This window comes from Macaca fascicularis, chromosome 20, assembly GCF_037993035.2.
Source record: "Macaca fascicularis isolate 582-1 chromosome 20, T2T-MFA8v1.1".
Lineage (NCBI taxonomy): Eukaryota > Metazoa > Chordata > Mammalia > Primates > Cercopithecidae > Macaca > Macaca fascicularis.
The window spans coordinates 70,522,924-70,542,513 of record NC_088394.1 but is presented as its reverse complement, the minus strand read 5'-3'; the positions used below and the strand labels follow the sequence as shown (position 1 = coordinate 70,542,513).

The following is a 19,590-nucleotide window of genomic DNA, read 5'->3' as shown; positions in this document are numbered from 1 at the left end:
TAGCTCCACCTCCAGAGGAGCTGGGGGCCCGTGAGGGCTGGTTCCTGGAAGACCCCCTGGGGCTGCAGGCTTTGGTGGAGAGGCCTGTACAAGGATGAGATTGCAGCCAGGGTGAGGGGAAGGCGGGTTTCTGGAATCACTGATGGCTGTTTCATCCAGGCTTGCAAGCTCTTCCACGTGCAGCCCTTGCTCCTCTCCCTTCCTCTCCCTGCCTATCGTTCCCTCACTTCCCACCTGCAGTGACTGCCTGACTCTCCAAGCCGAAGATTGGCTGGGCATCCACCGCGGCACCCTCATCCTCAGTCCGATTGTGGGTGGTGGACTGGGGCCCACCAGCATCACAGATGAGGGCACCGAGGGGCCCCGAGAGGAAAAGATGCATGTCCAGGATCTCACAACTGGCCAAAGGCACAGCCAGGCTTTAATGGAGTTCCCCTCACTCCAGGTCCACTGTTCTTTACTGGATTCGGTCCAGATTAACCTAGCACTGGCTTGTCAGAAATCCCCAACCGCTTCCCCTTGCCTGGAGCTGAAACCTGCAAACTTTTCTGAGCTTGCGTGCCTATGAGTAACACTTTCTGCACACACTCTCCATTATGTGTCCATTTAAATTATTTCTAAAGTATTTGTATGTGTTAACGTACTCTCATATTCCGTGTGTTAGAAAACATTCAAATGCCGTGTAAAGGTGAGATAAAGCCTGCGTAGTGACACACACTCTAAGCTACCCAAGAGGCTGAGGCAGGAGGATCGCTTGAGCCCAGGAGTTCAAGTCCAGCCTGAGCAACATAGCAAGACCCACCTCTTAATAAAACAAAAAAGAGGCCAGGCATGGTGGCTCACGTCTGTAATCCCAGCACTTTGGGAGGCCAAGGCGGTCGGATCGCGAGGGTCAGGAGATCGAGACTATCTTGGCCAACATGGTGAAACCCCGTCTCTACTAAAATACAAAAAATTAGCTGGGTGAGGTGGCATGTGCCTGTAATCCTAGCTACTGGGGAGGCTGAGGCAGGGGAATCACTTGAACCCGGGAGGCAGAGGTTACAGTGAGCTGAGATCGCGCCACTGCACTCCAGCCTGGCGACAGAGTAAGACTCCGTCTCAAAAAAAAAAAAGATCGAGACCATCCTGGCCAACATGATGAAACCCCGTCTCTACTAAAAATACAAAAATCAGTTAGGCGTGGTGGCACATGCCTGTAGTCCCAGCTGCTCGGGAGGCTGAGGCAGGAGAATCACTTGAACGTGGGAGGCGGAGGTTGCAGTGAGCCGAGATTATGCCACTGCACTCCAGCCTGGCGACAGAGCGAGACTCTGTCTCAAAAAAAAAAAAGAAAAGAAAAGAAAGAAAGAAAAAGAAAAAAGAGATAAATATATTACAAACACAAATAAATAGAAATAATAGAAATAGAAATAGGGTGGTTAATATTTTCTCCCTGCCTCTGGGGATTAACCTGTGAGTACCAATGGGGTAGGTGTACATCCTTGCCTTGGAGACAACAGGCCTGGAGAATAAGCAACTCCTGGGTGTGGTACAGGGTGTTCCATCCTCTGAGCCTTCAGCAGCTTTCCTCCTGCTGCCCACAGAGCACTATTAAGGTGCCAGAAAGGCCACAACCATATTCAACTTTACATCTGTGCCCACACTCCCCGCCATCCCTTCCTCTCTCCCCCTTGTCAAATCCTCTGTGTTGGTGAACTCCACCCCAAACCCCAGGTCCTCTGCAAAGCCCTCCTCGCCTACCCTGACCCAGGCATTTGTGCCAGCCATTCTGCCTCTGGATCTCAGCCTGCTTTGTGTCTCTACTAAACTATCCTTACTTGGCATGCCACATCTCACTGAGCACTTAATGCAGGTACCGTTATTATTTTTTTATTTTTGTAGAGATGGAGTCTCAAAATATTGCCCAGGCTGGTCTCGAACTACTGGCCTCAAGCAGTTATCCTGGCTCAGCCTTCCAAAATGCAGAGTTTACAGGCATGAGCTACTGCAACCAACAATTACTTCCATTTTATAGCTGGGGAAACTGAGGCTCAAGGAAGTTAAGTGATTTTCCTAAAGTCACACAGTAAATGGCAAATGGATTTGTACTCAGGCCTGACTTCAGAGTCTAAGCACTAAGCTACATGAAACAAGGTTAGCCTCTTTCATTCCTGTTGATTCTTCCCAGCACCTAGCATTTAAATATATATAAAATATTAAATAAATTGCTGAATAAATGATTGAATGAATTAATTACCCAGGCCAACACCAAGAAGAAAGCCTGGGAAAAGAGCCCACTTCATTCCTGATACAAAATGTGTTGCCTCCTGTACCTCAAGAGTCCTGAGCAAGACTTTAAACTTCAGATGTGGCTGAATCTGGATGCTCAGATATCATCACTGGGATTCTGTCTCTCTAGCTCTTGGTTTGGCCATCTTCTGTTCTGGTGGTGTCTTCAGGCAGGCTCTGCTAGTAAATCCAGGCTCATGCCCTGCCGATTTAGCACGCCCAACAGAAAGAGGGAGTGTCTGATGCCTCATCACACCAGCTTAGGTCGTAAACCTTTACTGGATCCTATTGCTGTGGCTGGGGGCTGGGATGAGCAACTTGGTCAGTTCTTGATCACTGAAGCAGGAGGGTGGGTGGTCCCACACAGATCACATGAGCGGAGGTAGGAGCAGGGGATTGGGATGCTGTAACGAGGAAATTAGAGAAGGAATATGGGAAGACGTGAATATCAAATGTCCACTTGGCTTCATCTCTTGCAGGACCTGGTGGACTGGCAAAAGCCTCTCCTGTGGCAGGTGGGCCACTTGGGAGAGAAGTACGATGAGTGGGTTCACCAGCCGGTGACCAGGCCCATCCGCCTCTTCCACTCAGACCTCATTGAGGGCCTCTCTAAGACTGTCTGGTGAGCTCTTCCCTGAGCCTGTGGCAGGCTTCCCTTCTCTTCTGATTGTGCCAATCAGATATGGAAAGGGAAGGGGCAATTGGGTCCCTCCCTAGAGCCCAGGTCTATGCTGTAAAGCTCTCAGGGAGGGAGGAACACACGATGGGAATAATTCATCCCTATGCATCGTTTTGCCCACTGGGTGGGTCACAACCCAACATGTAGCCAGAAACTACGTTGAATGTCACTCCTGGTCTATTCCAGACTCTTAAGAGGAGTTTCTTGCCCCTAGTGCACATGGAAACAATTTTGCCTGCAATTAGCTCCTCTGCCACAAGAGGTCAGCGTCTGTGTATTTGCATAGAGTCAGTAGCGCTGGGGACACAGTTCTTTTCTGCCAATAATTCATCTCAGAGACAGGAGGCAGATGGACTCACAGCCTCTCTCCTCTTTTCTCTTCCCCACTCCCTGTACCAGTGTCCCTTTGACCCCAGGTCTCCATAGGCATTCTGCATATGCTTTGCTGTCATCTTGTCCCCCCTCCAGTTGAGTTATATTTCTCTAAGAAAGCTGGACCCTGCCAGGCACAGTGTCTCACGCCTGTAATCCCATCACTTTGGGAGGCCAAGGCGGGTGGATCACCTGAGGTCTGGAGTTCGAGACCAGCCTGACAACATGGTGAAACCCCATCTCTACTAAAAATACAAAATTAGCTGGGTGTGGTGGCACATTCCTGTAATCCCGGCTACTTGGGAGGCTGAGGCAGGAGAATCACTTGAACCCAGGAGGCAGAGGTTGCAGTGAGCCAAGATCACGCCATTGCACTCCAGCCTGGGCCACAAGAGTGAAACTCCATCTCAAAAAAAAAAAAAAAAAAGAAAGCTGGACCCTGTCAAGCTCCTGTATGTGTATCTCTCTCACCCTGACGGCCTTCCTACAGGTACAGTGTCCCCATCATCTGGGTGCCCCTGGTGCTGTACCTCAGCTGGTCCTACTACCGAACCTTTGCCCAGGGGAACGTCCGACTCTTCACGTCATTTACAACAGGTAATGCCAGGTTCTTTCCTGACTTGCCCTGAGGATCCTAAAGGAAGGAGACCTCAGTGCTTTCCCTAGCCCAGAGTTTCTGAGAGCATAGAACCCCAAACCACATCACAGACATTTTTTGGTGAAGCCTCTCTGTAGAAATAGTCTTCCAAAGAAGAATTTTGTCAGACTCCCATCTACCCCCACAAATGGATACAAAACCCAAAAACACATCAGCAAAAACTAAATGGAATCATCAGGTGGCATAGAAATAAAAAAAAAAAAGAGGGAGACAAAGAGTGCTTCTCATTGAGTGTCACACCAAAAAATGCATGATCTGGGATTCTTTGCTAAGAAACTAAATGAAATCACTTTGTCAGGTGACACAGCTGAGAGCTAGACTCAGACTGGCCTGTGAACCGAGCACAGATTAGCAGAGAACTTGGGAGAGAAAGATCTGAGAGTGTCCTAGAGTGTGTCCAAGGCAAAGGTTCAGGCAGCGGACCCCCAGACTGGGAGTAACAGCGCACTAACCTCTATGGGACACTTGCCATGTGCAGGGCCATGTGCTCTCCCAGGACTGCCTCATTTACCCCTCCCAGCAGCCCCATAAGAAGGGTCCTGTCATTATCCCTTTTTAGAACTGAGGAAATGGAGCCTCAGATATATCAAGGGAGTAGGTGAAGGTCATGTGGCTAGGATGTGGATACCAGGTGCACCCCAGCTTCTAGCTGGGTCTTTCAGGATGACTGTGGGTTTAGGTATGGCCACTGGGACAGCCAGCCTGGCAAGCACCTTGCCTACCTTGGGCCTCCAGGTACATGCCACCTGCCCTGTGGTCTGTCTGTCCTGGCTATGAGCTTCCTGAGCTGCCCTCACTCTGCCAGGGGCACCTCTTTTCCCCGCAGTCCGCAAGTCAAGTGCCTGAATGGTTGAGATGAGAGGGGCCGCGGTCATGGCACCAGGAGCTTCTTTTATCCACCTGAGTCAAGGCTGAGCAAGTTGCAGAAAGTTCCCCCAGATCCAGCCCAGAGCTGCCCCTGGTCACCGAGGGTTACTGCGGGCATCTCTCGAGCCATGGTTGTCCTGTTCTGCCCACGCTGAATAGCTCAGGCACAGCACAGGGCTTGTTGCTCAGAAGTCCTGCTCGCTGAATCACCCACTGTCTGCCCAACACTCCCCTAACAATCACAAACAGTGGCAGGGCCGCCAGGGCTGGCAGCCGGAGGGGGAAGGGGACGCTGAAGCTTTGGCCCAGGTCCCTCTGCCGGATTCCTCCAGAGATGCCACTCAGTACCAGCTCCGGCCGGATGGGCAGACAGGGGTGATGCTGGGGTGAGGGGGCGGGCAGAGGCTTGACCTATAGGAGAGGACTTTCCTGTGAGGCAAGGAGGATGATTTGACGGCTCTGTCAGCCACACGGCCTCGGCAGAGAGCTAAAATGTGCCTGTCTTATAAAGGTCCAGTGTAGAGGGTTAGTAAGCCTGTGACCACGACGCCAGGGACGGGGGCATGAGAGATATGTCTCCACGTGCCTCCTTCAGCCCCCAGCTTGTCATGCAAGGCACAAGCCGCAGGCAGAGAAAATAAGAGCTCACAAAGCAAGGCAAGGAGAGGCTCGGCGGGGTCCCAGTGCAGCTGCTAGACAAAGGACACGCTGGAATCAATACAGAAGAGTCAGGGTGCCAAGAAGCAGTGGAAGCTGAACGAAGACACCAGTTCAAGGCTGACATTCCTAGATGCGCACGTGAAAATGCTTTCAAAAGCCGGGAGGACAGGGGAGAGGGGGCAGTGCTGCATACTCAGGATGGCTCCAGAGCAGCTTCTGAGAGCATGTTAGAGCGAGCAGCATCCCGGAGAGGAGGGGCAGGCAGGCCTCTGGTGGGGTGGTGTGCAGGGCCCGACAGAGGCCAGGACCTGAGTCTGTGCCAGAGTGCTCCTGTGTGTCCAGTCCTTTCCTTACCAATAAGAGAGCTAAGGCCGGGCACGGTAGCTCACGCCTATAATCTCAGCACTTTGGGAGACCTAGGCGGGTGGATCACCTGAGGTCAGGAGTTTGAAACAAGCCTGGCCAACATGGTGAAACCCAGTCTCTACTAAAAATACAAAAATTAGCTGGGCATGGTGGTGCATGCCTGTAGTCCCAGCTACTCAGGAGGCTGAGGCAGGAGAATCGTTTGAACCCGGGAGGCAGAGGTTGCAGTGAACCAAGATCATGCCCCTGCATCCCAGCCTGGCTGACAGAGTGAGATTCTGCCTCAAAAAAAAAAAAAAAAAAAAAAAAGGAAAAGAAAAGAAAATATAATGTTAATGTTATTATATAATACGACATATATACTCATCATATAATCAGATATTCTGTTACCTCCATCCTAACTACAACATGGGTAGGGTGTTTCCCTGAGAAAACTGTAACACCTGGGTGGTGCCGAGCCAGGATTTGAATCCAGGTCTGCAAATTTAATGCCTGTGCTCTCTGCACTTCACCGAAGTGACCTGAAGGACCCCAGAGGTATCAGAGCTTCCCTGGAAGCAGGGTCTCTCACCAAGCAGCCCAGCCCAGCTAAGACTCAGTGGGAGAGGGCTCACTTGAACCTGACTCCTTTGGTAATGTGTGGATGTCAGTAACCCCAGCCCCCCAGAAAGGAAACCCAAGAGGAGGTGGGCGGGAAGAAGGAGGAAGATGGTTGGCCTCATTTGGGAGGTGTTCAAGGTGGGGGTATGGACAACCACATGGGGCTGTCCAGTAGGGAGTGGCCACCCAGGGTGGAGTTGGTGTAGAGCTCAGTGGAGTTGGTGTAGAGCTTCGGTCGTCAGCACGTGGGAGAGGAAGGGATTGAGCTGAGAGGCAGAGGGTCCAGGCTTGGACCCTGGGGACAGAGGCAGAGTTTCCAAGATGGAGCCTGAGCAGGAGGATCCAGAGAACAGGAGAAAAGCCAAGTGTGGCAGCAGGCAGAAGGTGGAGCTATGGATTCCGACCTTATTGCTCCCAGATATTTTGAGAATTTGAGAAACTGTGGACACACTACAGAGGAAAAATGCCCATAGATGTACAATTTGATATATCAGCAAGTTCACAGACACCCTGTAATCCAACTTAGGACCCTTAGATATTCATAAGCCTTAGGTTAAATGCCTAGGCAGTTGCAGATTGAAGAAGAGAGTAGTGTTAATGTCTTATGCCACAGCTAGGTTAGAGGTGGACTAAAAAAATTGCTTAGATTTGGCAAGAAAGACATCATGAATAGCCTTTGAAGTTCTGGTGGTTTGGGGCAGAAGACAGATTTTTTTTTTTTTTTTTTTTTTTTTTTGAGATGGAGTTTCACTCTTATTGCCTATGCTGGAGTGCAATGGCACAATCTTGGCTCACCACAACCTCTGCCTCCCGGGAAGCTGAGATTACAGGCATGCGCCACCATGCCCAGCTAATTTTTGTATTTTTAGGGACGGGGTTTCACCGTGTTTGTCAGGCTGGTCTCGAACTCCTGGCCTCAGCTGATCCGCCCACCTCGGCCTCCCAAAGTGCTGCAATTACAGGCATGAGCCACTGCACCTGGCCCAGAAGACAGATTTTTTAAGGACTTGACAAGTCGATGGGAAGTGGCAAAGTGGAGCCATGAGTCCAAACTACCCTTTTTTTCTTTTTTCTTTTTGAGACATGGTCTTGCTCTGTCATCCAGGCTGGAGTGCAGTGGTGCAATCACAGCTCACTGCAGGCTTGAACTACTGGGCTCAAGTGATCCCCCTGCCTCAGCCTTCTCAGTAGCTGGGACTACAGGCATGAGCCACCACTTGCAGCTAATTTTTTTACTTTTTGTTGAGGCAGGGTCTCACTGTGTTGCCCAGGTCGGCCTCAAACTCCTGGGCTCAAACGGTCCTCCCACCTCAGCCACTTTGAGATTACAGACATGAGCCCCCATGTTCAGCCTAGCCTGGCTTTTTCAGAGCCTTGATGAAGAAGGGGCTGAATCCATGATGGGAAAGTCTTGCCTCGCTCAGAAAGATGAGCAGAAGAGCCAGGAGAAAAGGAGAGACTGAAGGAGCCCAGAGGAGTCCCTTGGGAGGGAGGATGGGAGGAGGCGGCTGAGGGCTTTGCACTGCCGAACAGGGGGAGTCTGGCAAGTCATGGACTTTGGGCCTCCACGTCCTCACTCATGCAGGCAATGCAGGACTTCCCTTGTAAGGCTGTGGTGAGATGAAATAGAAAGTAATCCATGGAACACTCTTGAAGGGTGCCTGGCACACAGGAATCAGTGAGGACACATCTGCTGTTATTGTTGCTCTAAGCATCCAGCGCCCGCGTGCCAGTGCATGCCTCTGCCCTGAGAAACAAGGAGGATGCACCAGGGTACCGGCAGAATGTGGTGTGCTTGGAAGTTGGGGGGAGTATGTGGAGGGGATAGTTCATCCCTAATCCCAGGGCCTCTCTTCTCTGTGAAGTAGGAGGCTGGATGGAAGGAGAGGCAGTAAAGGGGAGTAGAGAATGTCTAAGGGCAGTGGGGAGGGAGCTGGACTTGAAGATGCACAGGGATCATCCATCAGGCTGGGTCTAGGGTCTTACAGAGGTCAAAGGTGCCAGACCCACAGCCGTGTGACTCTCCGTGCCCAGCAGCTAGGGTATGGGTACAGAGAAAGGTTCCCGCGCTGACCCAGGGGTGAGGGTTCATGGGTGCAGGTGAGGGAGATGGAGTAGGGGTTAAAAGAGAATGACTAGGCCGAGTGTCGTGTCTCACACCTATAATCCCAGCATTCTCGGAGGCCGAGGTGGGTGGATCACTTGAGGTCAGGAGTTCGAGACCAGCCTGACCAACGTGGTGAAACCCCGTCTCTACTAAAAATACAAAAATTAGCTGGACATGGTGGTGGGTGCCTATAATCCCAGCTACCCGGGAGGCTGAGGCAGGAGAATCACTTGAACCTGGGAGGCAGAAGTTGCAGTGAGCCGAGATCATGCCATTGCACTCCAGCCTGGGTGACAAGAGCAAAACTCTGCCTCACAAAGAAAGAAAAAGAGAGAATGGCTAGCTTTGGAAAACAGTCTGGCTGTTCCTCAAAAGGTTAAACATAGAGTTATGATACAACTCAACAGTACCGCTCCTGGGCTTGTACCCAAGAGAAAGGACAACATCTGTTCACACCGAAACCTCTACACGAATGTGCATAGCAGCACTATTCACCATTGTCAAGAGCTACCAACAGCCCAGGTGTCCCTCAACTAATGGATGGATGAATACATTTTGAATATCATTCAGCCTTAAAAAGGAATGGAGTTCTAGTACATGCTACAACATGGGTGAACCTTGAATATATTTGGTAGGAGAAGCCAGTCATAAAAGACTATACATCATATGATTCAATTGATGTGAAATGTCCAGAATAGGCAAATCCAACAAAGAGAAAGTAGACCTGTGGCTTCCTAGGGTTGGGAGGGTCTGAGAGAAAAGGAGAGTGGTTGCTAATGGGTACAGGGGTTTGGGGGGAAGTGACAAAAATGTTGTAAAATTGACTGGGGTGATGGTTTAACAACTCTGAATGTACTCAAAAGCACTGAATTATGTATTTTATTTGGATGAATTATATGGATGTGAATTAGATTTTGATAAAGCTGTTATTTAAGAAGAGAGAAGATATGGCCAAAGCTATGGTTTGTGGAGAAAAGAAAGCTAAGAGGATGAGGATGGGCCAGGCACAGTGGCTCACGTCTGTAATCCCAGCAATTTGGGAGGCTGAAGTGGTCAGATCCCTTGAGGTCAGGAGTTCAAGACCAGCCTGGACAGCATGGTGAAACCCCATCTCTACTAAAAGTATAAAAATTAGCCAGGTATGGTGGCGCACACCTGTAATCCCAGCTACTCGGGCAGCTGAGGCAGGAGAATGGCTTGAACCCGGGAGGTGGAAGTTGCAGTGAGCTCAGATCACACCACGGCACTCCAGCCTAGGCAACAGAACAAGACTCTATCTCAAAAAAAAAAAAGGATGAGGATGAATATGGGGAAAACAGGAACGAGAGCTGAAATCTCCATGAGGTCAAAGAATGAATGAGGTGGAGGAAAGAGCTGAAAGCCGCTAGGACTGCAGGCTGTCTCCAGAGGGTGGTGGGAAACTTGTGCTTGAAGATGGTACCCCTGTCTCCAGTCTTCTCCTCTCCGCCCAGGCTGATCATCTTCAGCGTTCTCACATCTTCCTCCTGTGCTATGATTTCAGGTCTTGTCTGTTGAGATCTCAGTGCTTGTTTTTTCTTGTCCTTCCTACCCCACAGTCCCTGGTGGTTCACACTTTCCATCATTAACACCCTAAAGGCCGGGCACAGTGGCTCACTCCTGTTATCTCAGCACTTTGGGAGGCCAGGGCGAGAGAATTGTTTGAGTCCAGGAGTTTGAGACCAGCCTGGGCAACATAGCAAGATCTTGTCTCTACAAAAAATATAAAAAATAAAAATAAAAATAAATTAAAAATTAGCTGGGTGTGGAGGCATGCGCCCATGATCCCAGCTACTTGAGAGGCTGAGGTGGAAGGATCGCTCGAGCCTAGGAAGGGGAGACTGCAGTAAGCTGCAGTCACTCCACTGCACTCCAGCGCTCCAGTCTTCCAACCTGGGAGACAGAGATACCTTGTCTCAAAATAATAACGACAACGCCCTGGCTCAGGAGTGTCGTCTCCAATGTCCTTGGGGCAAGGTCACCCTTCCAGGTAAAGCCCAGCCCCAGCCACAGCCACTCCTCCCACAGCCTCTGTAAAGAGGACATCAGGCCTCCAACCAGTGGTCCATCACTCCTGTAAAGGACCCCCAGACCCAGACCAGAGCCCTGCAGCCTCCTTCCCATTTTGACCCAAGGGCCCCAGCAGTATGGCCTGGCCTCATAGCTGTCCAACAGAGAGCAGCAGCTCCCAAGCTGATGGGGATGGTGAGGTGGGGACACGTGGAGCTAACAGGCTGCTGTGCACCAGTCCTCACCTCGCTCTCCCCGCCACCCTGCAGAGTACGCGCTGGCAGTGCCCAAGTCCATGTTCCCTGGGCTCTTCATGCTGGGGATATTCCTCTGGAGCCTCATCGAGTACCTCATCCACCGCTTCCTGTTCCACATGAAGCCCCCCAGCGACAGCTATTACCTCATCATGCTGCACTTCGTCATGCATGGCCAGCACCACAAGGTGAGCGGGGTGGGGTCCCAGCCTGGAACTAGCATGTGCAGCGCGAGGGGGCCCAGCAGCCGGTGGCAGCTTCAGGTGCTGCGGAGCCTCCTGGGAGTCTGGCTGTGGGTTGGGAGCGACAGGACGTTTGATGTGATTCACGGGGGCAACTGGGTTGGGCATCCGAACCTGAGCCAGGCAGGGACAGTGTGGACCCCAGGCCCTCTGCACCTTGTTTACGCATCGCCTTTAATCCTCGAAACAACTCATTCATTCGTTCATTCATTCAGCAAATGCCCAGTGAGTGCCTCCTGTGTGCAAGACACTGTTCTAGACATCATTGAACAAAACAACAAAAAGCCTTGTCCTCCTGGAGCCTGTCCTGAAAACAGTCCCATCGTTCTCCCTGTTCCACAGAGCAGCAGACTGAGGCCTAGGGGAACTAAGGAACTTGCCCCAGGTCACATTTGGCACAGCCAGGATGTCGTACCCCATTCTGGGGATTCCAGAGTCTGCGCTCTCAATCACCCTTCCCCTAAGGCCCTTCAAGGACTCCACGACAGTCCCAGAAGCTGGCCCTAGAAGACAGGTCTGCCCAAAGGAAGCTGCCTCCCCCGTATCCCCCACTGCCTCCCCCGTACCCCCCACTGCCTCCCCCGTACCCCCCACTGCCTCTCTGTCCCTGCACTGTGCTCTCCTTGGCCCGTCCCAGGCTGTTCCCCGGCTGGTCTCCACACTCTGTTCTCTGCTGGGCGTAAATCACAGAAAATGTGGCAGATATGATACTTTCAGGACACCAGTTTAGACCCTGATGTTGCTGAAACTGAACGTGGGTTTTATCTTGGTTTCCCAGCAGCAACTTAATCCGGTTCATCTCGATGAGCCAATTCAGGGTTTAATCGGCCACCTGGGAGTTCTCAGGGTGGTCGGCTGTGGTCCCCCCGGCTCTCCCCAGAGTTGATCTGCATCCTAGGGGGCTTTCCTAGGGGCCAGAATCGGGGTGGGTGCCCCATCCTCAGGTATACTGTCAGAGGTAGCGCACCCGGGCCTGGCCTGTGTCCTCCAGCCTCCCCTGGCCTCTGCTCTCCAGAGCTCACTGCACCTCTGCTGCGTCCCTTGCCCCGTTTGTGAAGCCTTTTCAGATCCACTGCCCCGTCAGCTGTCTTTCCCACCCACAGGGGCACAAGAACCTTCTGGGGACCTGCTCAGGCTATTCTGGGGCCCCAGGGGCTGTCTCAGGCTCGCTCTCCTGAGACATTTCCACCCCAGTCTGTCCAGTCCCCTGCTGCCACACCACAAGGACCCCAGGAGATTGTGTGGCCTGTAGCCACGTGGGCTCCAATCAGGGACGTGTTCTCAGATCCCCAAACCTATCCATCTAAGGATCCTGATCCAGCTGTGACCTGGAGCTGGCCCATGCCAGCTCACAAGAGCACCTGTGCACATCCTTTCCTGTTTCCGTTCCAGTGATGCCACCTGGGCGCTCAAAAGCACCAGGGCAGGAGTTTTTACACCGCAGGAATTAGCAAACGCTACCAATCAGGGCTCTCCCCCTCTCCTTCGTTCCCCCTCCTTCGTTTCCCCCTCCCTCGTTCCCCAGCTCTCTCCCTTCCTCCTTTTCCTGAGAGCTGGTTTTCCAGCACACCACTGGTCCTGTTGTTCTGGGTCTGAAGGGAGGGAGGCCCACGCCAGCACCTCACTGTCGCTGTCACCTGCTTTCTCTCTCTCTCCTCCAGCCCAGAGAGGCTGCAGGATTCTCTTCTCAGAATCCTGACCAAGCCATAGCTAAGATCTCACCTCTATGCCAGGCCCTCGGCTCCTGAAGCTCAAGGGCCATGGTAAAGCAGTGTTCACTGGTTCACTGTGGCGACACCCCCTTGGAACAAAAAAGGCCTCCTGTTTGGACATGGGGGTGGGGAGGACACCTCTAGTGACACTTCAGGGTCATCCCACTGCAGAGGCTGCATTAACCTCAGCCGCCCTCAGTGCCTTGCTCACCCAGACAACATCAGGCCTCAGTCTAGGTGCCTTCTCCAGAATGCCCCTCTAGCCAGGGGCATGGCATTTAGGGATGGGATATCTGTCTAGCACCTGACAAATTCCAGAGTCACAGTGGCCTCTAGAGCATGAGATGGGTGCTGAGCTGCCAGCACACCCCGCCCATCCTGCCCATCCCATGTTCCTCTGCAATCTGCCAGGTCCCTTCCTGGCTCGCAAACGGGGAGTAAGACAATCTCTCCAGGTCTTGCAGACGTGGCCCGCCCTCCCCAAAGCCACCAAAAGTGCCAAGCCTATGCAGTGGAATGTCTGGGCCGCTCTGTCCCTGTCCTCTGCAGGGAGCGGCCCGAGCTTGGCCAGCTGCCAAGGCCCCCGGCTGCCTCCTGACGCCCAGGCCTCTCCATCTGCAGGCACCCTTCGACGGCTCCCGCCTGGTCTTCCCCCCTGTGCCAGCCTCCCTGGTGATCGGCGTCTTCTACTTGTGCCTGCAGCTCATCCTGCCCGAGGCGGTGGGGGGCACTGTGTTTGCGGGGGGCCTTCTGGGCTATGTCCTCTATGACATGACCCATTACTACCTGCACTTTGGCTCGCCGCACAGGGGCTCCTACCTGTACAACCTGAAGGCCCACCACGTCAAGCACCACTTTGCACATCAGAAGTCAGGTGAGGACGGGCCTGGGTTTCCCAGTTCCCTATGTGTGTTCATTGATTTATTTGCCAACTACCATTGAGCTCCTGGGAACGGCGAGGCACCGTTCCGTGTACTGGGCATATACAGAGGGTTCCCTCTACCCTCTTCCCTGGTGCAGACAGCTGTGCAGAGACAGGCAAGGATATCAATAAATGGCAAAGATTTCAAACTGAGATAAACGCCATAAAGAAAATAAAGGGGCCGGGCGCGGTGGCTCACACCTGTAATCCCAGCCAAGGGGATTGGGAGGCTGAGGCAGGTGGATCACTTGAGGTCAGGAGTTTGGGACCAGCCTGGCCAACATGGTGAAACCTGTCTCCAGTAAAAATACGAAAATTAGTAGGGTGTGGTGGTGCCCACCTGTAATCTCAGCTACTTGGGAGGCTGAGGCGTGAGAATAGCTTGAATCCAGGAGGCAGAGGCTACAGTGAGCTAAGATTGCACCACTGCACTCCAGGCTGGGTGACAGAGCAAGGCTCTGTCTTAAAAAAAAAAAAAAAAAGAAGAAGAAGAAGAAGAAAATAAATCAAGGTGATGGAATATCACATAGGTAGTGGGAGGGGTCCAGCGATTTCCATTGAAATATTATGTGGGCCACATAAGTGATTTTAAATTTTCTAGTGGCCACACTAAGACATGAAAATAAACAGATGAAAAGAATTTTAATAACATTTACTTAACCCAATATAAGCAAATTATTATTTCAACATGTAATCAACATTAAAAAATCATCAATGGCTGGGCGCAGTGGCTCAGGCCTATAATCCCAGCACTATGGGAGGCTGAGGCAGGGGATTGCTTGAAGCCAGGAGTTCCAGACCAGTCTGAGAAACACAGCAAGACCTTGTCTCTACATAAACAATTTTTAATTATCCGGGTGTGGTGATGTGCACCTGTAATCTCAGCTACCTAGAAGGCTGAGGCAAGAGGATCATTTGAGCCCAGGAGTTTGAGGCAGTAATGAGCTATGATCATGCCACCGCACCCCAGCCTGGGTGACAGAGCGAGACCCTTTTTGTAAAGTCTCTTTTTTAAAAAAAAGTCATTAGCAACTCTTATACTATGTCTTTGAAATCTAAGGTGTATTTTGCACTTACAGCACATCTCAATTCAGATGCTAAAGTTTCACTGGAAATACTAGATCCATATCAATTCAGATACTAAAGTTTCACTGGAAATACTAGATCCGTATCTAGATTTTATAAATTCGCAAACAGTAGTTCACATAGGTAAGTTGCTCCAAACATGCTTAAAAATTGTCCAGTAACACACTTTAGGAGGCCGAGGTGGGCGGATCACCAGAGGTCAGGAGTTTAGGACCAGCCTGGCCAACATGGTGAAACCCCCTCTCTACTAAAAATACAAAAAATTAGCTGGATGTGGTGGTACGCACCTGTAATTCCAGCTACTCAGGAGGCTGAGGAAGGAGAATCTCTTGGATCCAGGAGGCGGAGGTTGCAGTGAGCCAAGATCATGCCACTGCACTCCAGCCTGGGCAACAGGAGCGAAACTCCGTCTCAAAAATAAATAACTAAAAATAAATAAAAATTTAAAAATTCCAGTAACTGAATCAAGCATCAGTTTTTACATTGACATGTTAATTCATCAGAATTAAATGAAGTTAGAAATTCAGTTTCTCTGGAGCTCTAGCCACATTTCTAGTGCTCAGTAGCCACGTGTGGCTAGGGGCTAGTTGGACAGCAGAGAGATTAAATGGTCCAGGTGTCATTGCAGAGGTGCCATTAGAGCTGAGACCCTAATGAAGAGAAACCAGCATCTGGCATCCCAGGAGTGACTGGTGCAAAGCCCTGAGGCAGGAATGAACTTGGTCCAAAAGGAAGGGGAAGAAGATGGAGGTGGGGGGTGGGTGGGGGCCAGGTAACCTAGAAACGCAGGCCAGATAAGGAATTGGGGTTTATTCCAGCTTCATGCTGGAGACAATAAAAAACACAGGTTCCCCGCCCTTGACTTCTGCCAGGATGACCTTGGGGGTTGAGGCCAAGGGGACAGATATTGACATTGTCTCCACCTATTATCCCTACCCTGGCACCCTTCCCAAGCCAGTGCACGCCTGCTTCTTCAATGCCTCATCGTCTCCCCTGTTGTCTCCCTCTCTAGGATTTGGCATCAGCACTAAATTGTGGGATTACTGTTTCCACACCCTCATTCCAGAGAAACCCCACCTGAAGACGCAGTGACAACTCCCACCCGCTCTGTCCTGCCCTCAGCCCGGCCCTGGCCCCTTCCCAACCCCCACCCGCCATCCAGACCCCACTAAGAAGGTTGACTTGGCCAGGCGGGATGGGCTCTGTCCGGCCCTGCAGCCTAGTGGAAGGTGCCGAGGGGGCCCTGAGGCAGGACCACCCTCCTGACCCCTAGCAGGAGGGTCACATCCACTTGGTGGCCAGGTGGCCCTTGGTGACCCTCTTCTTCCTGGAGCGTCCCTGCCTAGAGCTCAGCCCACAGGACTGCTTCAGGACCTGGCCACAGGTAGCAGCCTCAAGGGGAAATGAAGAAAACTGACTCCTCGTGGCCACCTGTGTCACCCTTGTGCCTTAGCGTCATGGACTGCCTAGGAGCTGCCTGCATGGCACAGCTCTGTGTTCATAGTCAGGAGTGGGTCTGTGGGACCTGTGGGCCCTGTCCTCCCTGCTGTCCTTTCTGGGGAGGCTTTGGTGGCTCTGAGGTGGACAAAGAGCTCTCACAAGACGAGACAGCATGATGCCTCCCACAGTCCACCCCAGACCCTGGGGCAGCCCCTCTGGCCCTGCCAGCTACCTGTGCCGTTGGGCCCAGGGTGGCTGGCAGGAGTCCCAGCCGCTTTCTTTAGGACCTGGCAGCTTCTCTAGCCGTCCCTCCCTGCCTCCAGAATCACAGCCCTTCTCCCCAAGGGAGGCTGAGGAGCCTTCTCCACTGGTGGCAGCCCCACCCCGTCCCCAGCCATTCTTGGCCTCCACCCTGCACAGGTGGGCTCGGCCCCCCACTCGGGCCTCCCCAGAAGTAGCCTCCCCTCAGTGCCTCACCTCCCCCTGCCTCCCAGCCTCCGCAGATGAGGTTCCTGCCCCTTCCTCCTCATAACCAAAACCCTCGCTGCTCCCAGGACGGTCTTATTTATAAACCAGACACGTGTTCTTAGTCTGGTCCCAGACCAAGGAGCTGGTCAGACGGCCCTTTCTAATCCTACGTGTTGAGTTTATGTAAAAAACATGGTTTCCTCCTGTTTTTGGTTCCTTTCTCACCCACAAACCATTACTACTTGAAACCTAAAAAAAAAAAAAAACTCGCCGAGTATAAAGGCTAAAAAGAAGCAGTTTGACAAACCTTGTGATTTGTACTGTTTACTGCAGAGCTATTTAAAGATTTTGGAATAAATATACAAAACTACAGTTGTGAAATAAAAAATTGTATATTTTGAAAAATAAAACACTGAAAAGAAACCAACAAAAATGAGTTGTTCATCAGACTCCCTCGTGGTTGGGAAGGGGCGGTGGTGTGGGGAGGGGTGGAGGGGCGGGGTCGGTCCCCAGGGAGGGAGATTTTAGCCCTGACCAGGGTGGGTAGAATTGCTGGGGCATGGTGATAATTGAAAGCTGACCAACTCTCAGCTGGGCACGATGGCACCTGACTGTAATCCCAACACTTTGGGAGGCCAAGGGGGGAGGATCGTTTGAGGCCAGGTGTTCAAGACAAACCTGCCCAACATAGCAAAACTCCATATCTAACAAGAAAAGAAAACAAGACAAAATAAAAACAAAAGAAAAAAGCTGACTACTCTCATTCTCTCACTCAGCTTTATTCTGTTTCTAAATTCTCTGCAGACAGCATCTCCTCTTATTGCCTGCACCTGGGATGCATTGTGCCACAAACCACTTTGATCCGCTGCTGGGGAGGGATCTCTTCTGAAGTTTAACCCCAACTGAGCTTCTAGTTGACTTTCCTAAAACAGGGAGAAAGGCTCCAGCAACAAATCCCCATAGTGGGAACTAGAACCTCAGGCAGCTCAGTCTCGGTGAAACTGTTGCTTGTCTTTTTCTGCTGCCCTATCAGAACCACCTAGGAAGCTGTCAAAGTGCAGCTCCAAGGCCTTGCACTCAGGGTCTAGTTCAGTAGGTCCAAGGGGGTTGGCCCTGAACTCGCCTGTCTGAGGACACAGAAGCAGAACAAGTTGATGTTGGGAGGCTCAGGAAGGTCGCCCCAAACTGTGCTGTGTCTCCCTGCTCTGGCACTCATAGGGGCAGCTTTATGCCTGCAGCTCCCAGCCTGAAGATAAGTAGGACCTGTCCGGAGCCACCCACACTCGAGTCCCTGAAGCCTGTCCTTGGAACCCAGATGGTCCAAGCAGCAGAACTGAGAATCTTCATTTACTGATGGAGCCGAGCAGCTCACCCTGGACCATCACACCCCGGGGGAGGGAAGCAGACGAGGAACACAGGCGGAGTCCACGCGTGTAAACACACATGGCCACAGCGGGAGAAAAAGCCTAAGGTGAGCAAGATTTAGAAAAAAAAAAAAAAATTGAAAATTTTATTTAAGAAGAGTGAAACAGGCCGGGCGCAGTGGCTCACACCTGTAATCCTAGCATTTTGGCAGGCCGAGGCGAGTGGATCACTTGAGGTCAGCAGTTCGAGACCAGCCTGGCCAACATGGTGAAACCCCGTCTCTACTAAAAATACAAAAATTAGCCGGGCGCGGTGGCGGGCGCCTGTAATCCCAGCTACTCAGGAGGCTGAGGCAGGAGAATCGCTTGAACCCGGGAGGCAGAGGTTGCAGTGAGCTGAGATTGTGCCACTGCACTCCAGCCTGGGTGGCAGAGCAAGACTCCATCTCAAAAACAACAACGACAACAACAACAACACCAAAAATAAAAAAACAGTGAAACAGACCAGGCATGGAGGCTTATGCCTATAACCCCAACACTTTAGGAGGCCAAGGCAGGCAGATTGCTTTAGCTCAGGAATTTGAGACCAGCTTGGGCAATATAGTGAGACTCCATCTCTACAAAAAATAAGGAAAATTACCTGAGTGTGGTAGTGCACACCTGTAGTCCCAGCTACTTGGAAGGCTGAGGTGGGAGGATCACCTCCTGTGCCCAGGAGTTTGAGGCTGCAGTGAGCTGTAATCACACCACTGCATTCCAGCCTGGGCAACAGAATGAGACCCTGTCTCAAAAGAAAAAAAGGGAGTAAAACAAAACTAAAAAGAAAGGCCAAAAAATAAGTGAGTTTATAGCATGGTAATGAGAAGAGTTAGAAAAAAAGTGACAACACGAAACCAAGCCCACGTATTAATGGAAAGTCCAATTGGTGAAAATATGACAGATTCTCCCAGAGCCCCCCATTGCACTGCTGTAACTGTCCAGTGGGGTTGGGAGTATCCACAGGGCCTTTTGGAGAGAGAGCAAGTCCCACCTCACAGGCACTTGAGAGTGTGGAGGGGTCATTGCCTGCATTTTCTTTCTTTTTCTTTTTTTTTTGAGACAGAGTTTCACTCTGTTGCCCAGGCTGGAGTGCAGTGGTGCGATCTCGGCTCACTGCAAGCTCTGCCTCCCGGGTTCACGCCATTCTCCTGCCTCAGCCTCCCGAGTAACTGGGACTACAGGTGCGCACCACCATGCCTGATAGTTTTTGTACTTTTAGTAGAGATGGGGTTTCACCATGTTGTACAGGCTGGTCTCAAACTCCTGAAGTCAGGCAATCCTCCCACTTCAGCCTCCCAAAGTGCTTGGATTACAGGCATGAGCCCCTGCACCCGGCCATATTGCCTGCATTTTCACAGCAGGGCAAAATACAGGAAGGCCATGAGGCCCGCAATCCCCAAGCAGTTAGTGCTCACGGAGCAGCCCCCACCTCAGTGAGCATCTGGGGGAGCTGGA

The 19,590-nt window shown here is 51.7% G+C and overlaps 1 protein-coding gene across 1 annotated transcript in view; it reads left to right on the top strand.

Annotated features, from left to right (window-relative positions):
* The window catches only part of FA2H (fatty acid 2-hydroxylase), a 63,194-nt gene extending 46,029 nt beyond the window's left edge, over nucleotides 1–17,165 (top strand). The window contains exons 3-7 of the mRNA XM_045383077.3: nucleotides 2,751–2,893; nucleotides 3,813–3,919; nucleotides 10,878–11,050; nucleotides 13,438–13,690; nucleotides 15,837–17,165. Of these exons, the coding sequence (XP_045239012.1) occupies nucleotides 2,751–2,893; nucleotides 3,813–3,919; nucleotides 10,878–11,050; nucleotides 13,438–13,690; nucleotides 15,837–15,916 (756 nt within the window). The 3' untranslated portion in view covers nucleotides 15,917–17,165. The remainder of the gene's footprint in view (nucleotides 1–2,750; nucleotides 2,894–3,812; nucleotides 3,920–10,877; nucleotides 11,051–13,437; nucleotides 13,691–15,836) is intronic.
* The last annotated feature ends 2,425 nt before the right edge of the window (nucleotides 17,166–19,590 follow it).